The following is a 9,182-nucleotide window of genomic DNA, read 5'->3' as shown; positions in this document are numbered from 1 at the left end:
GACAATCAACCTCTCATTTATTTAATGTCAAATCAGAAATCCACAGGCGGAATAAACCGACTCCAATACACGGAGTTCAGAAGCACACAGCACAAGATACTTTGCACCTGAAACTATGGATACCAAAGGAAAATGAAACTTTCACTCTTTCAGTGACTCATCAACTATTTACACTTTATAAAGAGTTTGCATTTGGTACAACAGTGGAAGGGCCACTCAAAAAAACAAAGCAAAACAAAACAAACCATTTCTTCTAAACTAGATGAACGAATTTACAGGTTCTGTCCTTAAATTGTAGAAACATTGGTTACTGCTACGCTTAGTAACCAAGTTGCAAAAGCCTTGCCCTCCTTTTAGCAGCTAAGTCTCGCCTCACTGATATTCCCCACTTAACTGCAGCCCTAAGCTTAAACCACCCCATGTTGGGTTTGCAACTCCTAGAAACATGAACACTTAAATCAGGTAGAGATGAAAGAAAACTGATGCCCGTTTCATCACCTGAGCCAAGAAACAACCCATTCCCTTGATCCCATGTTGCAGGAAGTGGAAACCAATTCTGAAACTGAAATTTAGGATTGCCTTCCCCTACTAAGTGCCCCCCCGGCATAACAGGCCCAGACGATCCACCTGTCGCCCAGTCACTCATGTCACTTCTATATGGTCCAGTGGAAATATCTGTCGTGCTCAGATCATTCCTTTCAATTGGAGTGAACAATTGTGTTGGATGACACTCCTGCATATCACCAACTCCTTTTGACTGGCCATGATCTTCCTGAATGAATGTTGCTGGATTAGGTAGATTATTGAACCCAGACTGTTTTACCATTTGATCTGCAGCAAGTTCTGACCACATAAAAATTTAAAAAGGCAGAAACGGAGAAAAAAATGAAAAGAATAAAAAAAAAAAGAAGCCAGAACTTGAAGGCATCATGAAATAAGACACACGATGTACCAATCTGGGAACATTGTAAGAGATTCCACAGCACATCAGCCCGGACAGAGTATTTACAATTAAAGAGAAAGAATCCAAGACAAGTAAACACTACCCGCTAAGTCAAATTAGGTGCATATTGATGAACCAACTAGAATCAACAAGAATGCTTACCAAAAAAAACAAAAACGAAACTAAAATCAACAAGAAAATTAGTCCTTTATGTGCATATTAAACGAAGCAAATGCCTAACATCAAGTTTTCCCAGGCAGTCTACTGCCTATCCTCGAGAAGGGCAGAGGATCTCTTGTAGGGATAGCCTGAAAGAGGCTCTACTTTATGGCCTTCCACAAGTCAACCATTCATAAACAGCAAACAGCTGGATGTACCCCTGCATCCATAGTAATGCTAGGCCAATGGTGGAATAGTCTTACTTTTCTACATAATGGGTACCTAAGACGTCATCTTCTGGAAGTACCTTGAAGTGAAAATGGGAGGTCAGGATGCTGGACATCCAAACTCGATCCTTGAATGGCCCCAACTTGCAGCAGGGGCAGAGGCCTCATAGGACCATCAGCTGGTGTTTCCTTCATCTCAACTATGTCATTGACATTCCTGTATGCTTGTCGCTTCAAACCCTCCACCAAAATCTGCCAATAAAAAGGTGGGGTTAAAATGTTAAATTAGTCTCAGATCAAGGCAGCAACATCCCCACAAGGGCCACAACAGAATGTCCCAGGAATAGATGAATGAAAAATATAAATAAATCATGTTCACATGGATAGAGGCCATTGCCTGGTGGAACTGTAAATCCTTGGGATGACAAGTGTGGGTTAGTTGGGACCAACATTGGATAATAGCCTTTTTATCATATTCAAAAGGATCCTTAAAATGATAGGCTCAGATTAAGAGTATAAAAATATTGGCATTCAGAATGAACAGCTTATTCAGATGTACCCTTGGATTTCTAATTATAATAGAATTTTTTTCTGCACGCAGCAGCTGTTCTTAGATTCAAACCCACATTCTCATACTCATCAGCCTGAGATTTTATATTTTATCAGTGCACCAACCAACAGCCCATCCTTGTATTCTCATATTATAAATTTCAAGCTGTCACTGATCAAGAGATAACATGTACAGGTTTGAAAGTTAAAACTTATCCACCAGGTTCAATGATCTGTAGCCAAAAGAATACAATTGAAACATATTTGGAAAGAAACAAATTTCTGCTAGCAATGCTAACTCATTGAGACCAAATCAGGCAGATGAATGATAACACTTCATCCAACAACACTGTTGGAATATAGGTCATTAATTGGTATTATAGAAAGATTTCCTGGATTAGAGGTACATACCATCTGTGATGTGTTGAGGTTAGCTAGAGAATGGTAATGGCCTTCAAATGTTGCACCAATAACCTCATAGATAGAATTAAAAAATAGCTCAACCTTCTGATTAGCACTGTAGTATGTATAAAATTTATCATCCAAAATACATGCTGTAGCATGTTGCACAATGGTCTCCCAGGTCTTGTTTGACATCCCACTGCCAAGGATCTGCAATTTTCACAATGGGTGACACTCATTAGAAGAAGCCTACTTGATGAAAAAAGAGGACTTTTTTCAGTGTTGTGGTTAAACCAAAAGGAATTGTTTCTTACACTGCGCAACAAGGACTGGTCAATGACATACAACCGGAGGAAATCCTGCACCGTTTTGACTCCCTTAGAAGCAAGCCGGGTGTGAAATGCACCATCTTTCCCTATCCTCTCTAAACGCCAGACTTCATCATTGAAGCTTGGAGGATGATGTTTTTTGTACACTGAATAAACAGACTAAGCTTCAGTCTTGGAGTGCTAGTTACAAGTATCTATAGGCAAAAAGGGATGCTCAACAAATAAGACATTGCAACAACAAAATGTACTAAAATATAATGCAACAACTCAGGAGAGAACAAATATGGACTTTGAATTCTATACCCCTCTCCAAATAGATAAATAGAAGTCCAAATTTAAGAGAAGTTGCAGTATCAGTTGAATGGACAATAGTTATCTTCTCTTTCTTCATTCTTATACCTTTCTTTTTGATGGGTAACAATGAGACTTCATTACATTTAATTAAATGATATACAAGTACATATAAGTCTATAAACCCCCTTTGTTTGGACTAAACTCAACCACCACCCAATTTATACCTGTTATCTACAGGTTCACCCCTTGAGGAATCACCCCCCCTCCTCCCAACACAAATGAGATCTTTGACCCCTTATCTTGCTAAGATGTCAGCCACATCATTGGCTGATCTCAGTATCTAATGTAAGTGACTGTCAGTTCCCTCACTAACCGCTTTACCTCCCTACATGTCTATGTCTCCACAAGTTCCCACTATCTATTTTGAGCCATTCCACAAATCCTTATAGGATTTAAGTCATCCACAATAGTCCAACTCTTTATTTCTACCTTTTCATGTGAAGAAACTCCTACCAACTTCTAGACAAGGATACGGAATGCCTAAACAAAAGTAAACTCAATAATTGGAAAGTGATCATAGAAGCTAAATCATTGGCATCTAATCTTAGCTGCTTGTTAGATGGGCAGCTCAAGCAGTTGATACAATAGCAGATACCCTTGCAAGGAATGGTGTAAGTAGGGACAATTTTCTTTGGGGTACACTAGGTCTGGGTATTAATGTAACAAAAAGAGCTCTTCAAATCATTCCACAAAATTAGTGCTTCTTGCAGCCTTTGTGTTGTTTGTATTGTCTCCTCTATAATTTCATGATTACTGATAAAAAAGTAAACTCATCACGCCACATCATGGATATACATAAAAGCAAAATTAACAGAACCTGATGGTCCTGATACATTATTTGAAAGACCTAAAATGTTCTAATTAAACTCACCAGATTTCTACTATGCTCATTAGCATTGAGAAACCTATATTTGACTAAAAACTAGGGGTCAATGTTCTTAAATAGGCGTACAGTACTGCAAAGGTTTGAGAAGAATGGGATTAGCGAACAAAGGTAATCTTAATGGAAAAAAAAAAAGGTTTTGGCACGCTTTTGTACACATTTCATTTTGTCTTTCACAGTCAATAGAAGATTGACGTAAAAAGATAATAATAATAATAATAATAATAATAATACAAGGGTAAAACAACCCAAGTAATGATAACAAAAAAGTATTGTGGCATTTAATTCAAAGAAATGCATACAAACTTTTCATAAAAAACAAGTCTCTTTTTTTTTCTTTTGAATTTGGGAGAATACAGATTTATCAAAAAATGGCTTACTATAAGCAATATCCTAAATAAATCAACTAAATACTTATCTATTCATCTTATAATGGTTTGAGGTTAAAGTTGATCCTAGAAAAAGATTGAACTTACACTCTCCACGGTGATCTTTTACAATAAAAGCTCCACTTCTTGCTTCCCTAATTCTTTCTTCACCACAAGTGCTTTGCACAGCTCTAGCTCCTAATCTGAATTTTCGACTTCGTATCCAGCTGGAGTTATCTGTAAAGGCAATTTCACCAAGAAGGCCAACCCCATCCTTCATTGTAATTACCAGATCTCCTGTCACTAATGGCCTTTTCCCCTCTCTTTCACGGATTACACTATTATCAAATTCCTTCTCAGTCCAATCTTCTTCTTCATCAGCACCAAAATCACCATCGAGGACAAGAATCTCTATCTTGATTGAAGATAGAGGGCCATATGTGGTTATACTCTTAGAACTAGCATCAACAATTACTATCTTAAGTGGTTCACCATTCTCTGCTTCTATCCGGCTGCCCGTGAAAAGTGTACCAGGCAACCTGTTGATGAAATGCAACTGCCAGCCTCTTGATCCAGATTCTTCAAGCTGATTAAGTGAAGGCCTAGAATAAAGGCATAGTTAAAACAGAGATTATTTTTGAAACTAATAGATTTGAATATCTGAAGAGAGAGAGAGAGAGAGAGAGGACAATGGATTATGGATAAGGAGAACACATAGACCTAAAGGTGCAAAATATAATGTTTCCCAGGATTCAGCTCAACAGATGAACCTTAGAAGGATCATGGATATGAAGTACATGATCCTTACAGTTTGTTGTGTTCATATAAACAAACAAAATCAACAGGGATACCCTGTAAGTAACATCACTGAAATTTGACATTAAACACTTACTTCGGAGATGATTGCATATAAAGCAGCATTCCCCGTTCCACCTCTTCCCGTACCTGGTAAGCAGAAAAAAGTATAGTAGATTTAAGTCATAGACTTCAGAAAAATGGTTCAACAATCAGTTTACTAGAGTTTTCTGACGCAATAGCAACAACCAATTAGAAGATCACCATAGACACCAAATTAATTTAGTAACAGAAAGGTCATTTTCATATATTGGTAAGGAAAGATTGAAGCAAAATACAGAGACCATGTAATCAATGCATAAACTCATAAATGATTATCCTGCTTTATTCAATTTCAAACAACTTTAACTGCTTTAACACCATCTTGGATTGCATATAATCAAATAAAATACAACATAAAAGAGCTTTCCTTTGGAAGGAACCTATTTAATGTCTACAAAGGTGTACAACTAATTAAGTGGCTAAAAAAAGTATATGATTAAGGCTGTTTATAGTCAGAGGAATTGATTTGCTGATTCCAATTAAGGTTATCTGTCATAAGACAAATCACTCTAAGAAATTGAGTTTTGTAAGAAAATTTTCTCAAAGATTAGTGAAGGAACCGGTCTCTCAAGATTCTTGTGTTTAGGGAAAATTCTTAAAGCTGAAGGAGATAGCTTCTATCAATCAGGGGAAAATCTCAAAGTGATTTCTAACATGGAAGTAGTATGTACATGCTAATAATGTGCAAACCAGTAATTTGGTAATAATGGATTTTTTTTGAGAAATTGCCATGTTAGCCCTATTTTTACCAAATGTGTCTTTTATAGAAATGGGTCATTAACCGTATGCCTCAAAATTGGTGATTCCTGAGGGAGTGATTTGGAGGAATGAATTCCTATTTCCAAAATATAATTTGTTCAGAAAAAGTAGTGCACGGTATGTATATAAAGTTAAAACAAAGAAGCTAAATGTCAATGGCTTTTAATAAGAACTTATAATAGATCCAGTATGCAATATTTCTTTACTAAAAAAGCTGCAGAAAAGGTGAATTCTAAACATAAACCAATAAATATGATTGCTGTACATAAGATTAGTAAATATAGAGTATAGGAGAAACCATCTCACAAGCATTTTAGTCAGAACATTACCTAGGTGGTCAACTAGGTATTCTAAGGGGTGTTGCTGATAAAAAATAAATAAATAAATAAACTAGGCAGGCATACTTTGTAGGGAGAAGGCTTTGGCTGTCCATAGGCTCTCTCCATGTGAAATGTTAGTCCACACAGCCATGCCTCCAGTACTGTTATGGTTGCATGGAGTCCATATTGATTAACATGTCACATCACACAGGGAGAACCCTGGTGACAGTGCAGGCTGCCGAACATAGACAACCAAAATTTTCTCCTTCCTAGGTAATCATCTGGTCATTACCTGGATGACTAAGTAACTTTAACTAGATGATTCCTTGAACATTGAATTATGTAAATGTAAGAAAGGTAGGTGACCATTTCAACAAGGGAGCAAATAAGTAATTGTGCCTTTTTATATGTTTAACACAACTGAACAGATATGTGCTCAATGGAAACTCTTCCTGGCCCAAAAAAATAGGGTATCCTAACTTTTTGGGCCCTGAACACTTCAAGAAAGGAAGAATCAAATAGGAGAGAAGAAAGTAGTAACTGCTTAATGACTAAACGTCTCATTCAAGTAGTAGGTATTCTTTGATTTGTTTCTTGGGTTGGATGTTTTCTATTTTCCCACTTCCTCAATGGAATGGAACTCAGCTATGACCAATGTTGTTTCCAAACCACAGCAAACTGTTGCATTCTTCTTTTTTTTCTACTTTTATTTGGATTTTATCAAACCCCATTCTCTCTCTCTCTCTCTCTCTCTGGAAAGAAAAGGGAGGGAGAGCATAAATAGTCAACCTTACACAAGAACAAGACAAGAGTACACTACTTGGTTGAAATTTTTGGAATGGAAGAGCTCAACTTTGAACTTTAAACTTTAACTGGATGGAAAACAAAGAGCCAAGTACAAGGATGCTTCATTTCTACAGCCAACTAAATAATTGTAAAACACAACTTCTACATTTATAATCAGCAGTCTGAGCAACTACAGCCTCCTGTCAGATGGAGAAAAATGAAGGTTGGGTTCAGGCATTCAGCTGAGTTGCATCAAGATACTAACACCCTTTAAACTGCAATTTCATCTGTACTCTTGAATACTCTAATATATAGACTTACGACAATAATAACATTGGTTCAATGAACACTGGAATAACATGAAGAATTGTCCTACCACACTTCTCAGAAAAGGTTCCAGTTTGGATAAGAAATCATGCATGGAGAGACCCCTCATCACCTCAATCCCAGCACTGCCAAATAGCACAAATAATTTAAGGAACAAACTTAAAGAGCTAAAAGACATAACAGAAATACTTATTGACCAACTGCCAAACAAGTACAGACGTTGGAAGCGTATGCGGACGCTTTGGTGCCTGCACTGGTACTTCCAAGGCGTCGTTCTCCCCATGAAAATATCTTTTGGGCACCATGAGATAACTCAAGATAAGACAACTGAATCAACTAGAAAGCAACCTAGGCTCTGAAACTCTAATCCTACCAACTCAAAACTTCCACACTCGAACGAGCCAACCCACCAACGAACATATAAACGACTCAACTGTAGCGAAGGTGCATGGAAGCCTCACTTGAGGCGTAAGTAACACGCTCATAAAAGTCTAGTAAAGATTAGTTAAGTAGTAAACCAACAAGAATCCTAAGACATAAATCAATTTTCTATAGCCAAGTAAAGCAAATATACAGGGATACGAATATACGATACATAGGTTTATCATCATATATACTTGGGACATTGAACGAATAATCCCAGTCAATGATTTTCCGATCCCGAATTAAGAATCAGAATTAACCCCCCAAAAAAAGAAGTTAAAATTCAGAAAGGGTTCTTGGGGAGTAGAAATTCAGAAAATTGACCAAAAAAGAATGAAATGTATAAGCAGGTCATAACTACAACTACACGAAAATGGAAACTAGAAAAATAAATAAAATAAAAATTAACAAGTTATAGGTTCCACGCGTACCTGAGTAGATTATCGACTGAGAGAAACAACAGAGAAAGCGAGTAGTAGTTACAGAGAAAGACCAGTAGGGGGTTGTCTTCCGTAGAATGACGGTACGAAAGAGACTCGGAATCCATGGTATTTGAATTTATGCAAGTCCAGGTGATTCTGGATTTGAAACCCTAAATCAAAATACAAAACCTAAAATAAAATGGAAAATATTTAATGATGTAATAATTAAGTGGAATAAAAAGAAGCCCAGATTCCAGCTCCCGATAGCTTTGTTCGTTCTTGAGGTCATAATCCATGTCTCCCGCTTCCTTTTGCTGTAAAAAAGCGACTACACTAGGTTTTCAACCCTCCACTGCTGGCTGCTGCGCATAGAGGATATGAGATGCTGAAACTGAGAGAATAATCCTCCTTTCTTTCTGATAGAAAGGCAAAGCTTCTGTAAAAGAAAGAAGAGAAAGAAGGATTCCCCTTCTGCGCACCAGCCACGTGCTACGAATATGCCTTCCAGTTGACAAAATCTTTGGTGCATCAGTCAGTGCCTTTGCAGGCGCCTCTTGCTTTGGCCTTTCAGAATTTCTGTAAAAGCAATTGTTTTTCTGTCTGCGTTTCCAGCCTTGCACACCTCTCAGACAACACCAGACGCAGAGGTGTCTGGTTCAGTAGTTCTATATCTGCTTCATTTACTAACTGGTTAATTGAATTACAACTGCAAATTGCATACCCTTCCACTAAAATCCTCCAAACTTTACAGAATTACAATACTTATGATTACTGCAGTTTATACCTCGCAGATTGAAATATTTCAATCAAAAATCTGTTTTGATGAATTCAGACTTTTTTCTATGATGAATTCATAAAAAAAAAATGAAAATATAATTGGCTCTTTATTTTTTCTTGATATTTTAAATGAAATAATTTTAAACTGAAAACTGTATTTAAATATATCAATCATAAACTAAAGATTTCATTCTACTGTGTAAGTCCAGTCAAACAATGACTTGAAGAAAAAAGTCAAGTCCACGTGGCAAATCTTA

At 37.0% G+C, this 9,182-nt stretch overlaps 1 protein-coding gene across 8 annotated transcripts; it reads right to left on the bottom strand.

Moving 5' to 3' along the window:
- On the bottom strand, positions 1 to 8,801 carry LOC104605135 (calmodulin-binding protein 60 B-like). 8 transcript variants are annotated; one of them, XM_010269761.3, is made up of 9 exons: positions 8,158 to 8,561; positions 7,523 to 7,594; positions 7,353 to 7,428; positions 5,107 to 5,159; positions 4,323 to 4,816; positions 2,595 to 2,755; positions 2,290 to 2,490; positions 1,410 to 1,581; positions 1 to 843 (listed from the first exon to the last, which is right to left on the bottom strand). In XM_010269761.3, exons 1-9 carry the CDS (start codon positions 8,271 to 8,273, stop codon positions 320 to 322), a joined length of 1,869 nt encoding a protein of 622 aa, XP_010268063.1. In that variant the 5' UTR covers positions 8,274 to 8,561; the 3' UTR covers positions 1 to 319. The 8 variants fall into 8 exon arrangements, with proteins under 8 accessions (XP_010268063.1, XP_010268064.1, XP_010268065.1 ...); XM_010269762.3 differs by having other exon boundaries at positions 1 to 831; XM_010269763.3 differs by lacking the exon at positions 7,523 to 7,594 and having other exon boundaries at positions 8,158 to 8,801.
- Positions 8,802 to 9,182: the final 381 nt, after the last annotated feature.

Source organism: Nelumbo nucifera, chromosome 4 (assembly GCF_055504915.1).
Source record: "Nelumbo nucifera cultivar China Antique chromosome 4, China Antique-T2T, whole genome shotgun sequence".
NCBI lineage: Eukaryota > Viridiplantae > Streptophyta > Magnoliopsida > Proteales > Nelumbonaceae > Nelumbo > Nelumbo nucifera.
The sequence above is the reverse complement of the archived record's forward strand: the minus strand, read 5'-3'. Positions and strand labels throughout refer to the sequence as shown.

Coding starts and splice junctions, on each gene's coding strand:
- LOC104605135 (XM_010269761.3), bottom strand. CDS start 8,273: ATGGATTCCGAGTCTCTTTCGTACCGTCATTCTACGGAAGACAACCCC. Junction 7,595..8,157: donor TCAGTCGATAATCTACTCAG/GTACGCGTGGAA, acceptor GGTGCCCAAAAG/ATATTTTCATGGGGAGAACG. Junction 4,817..5,106: donor TATATGCAATCATCTCCGAA/GTAAGTGTTTAA, acceptor CCTTTATTCTAG/GCCTTCACTTAATCAGCTTG.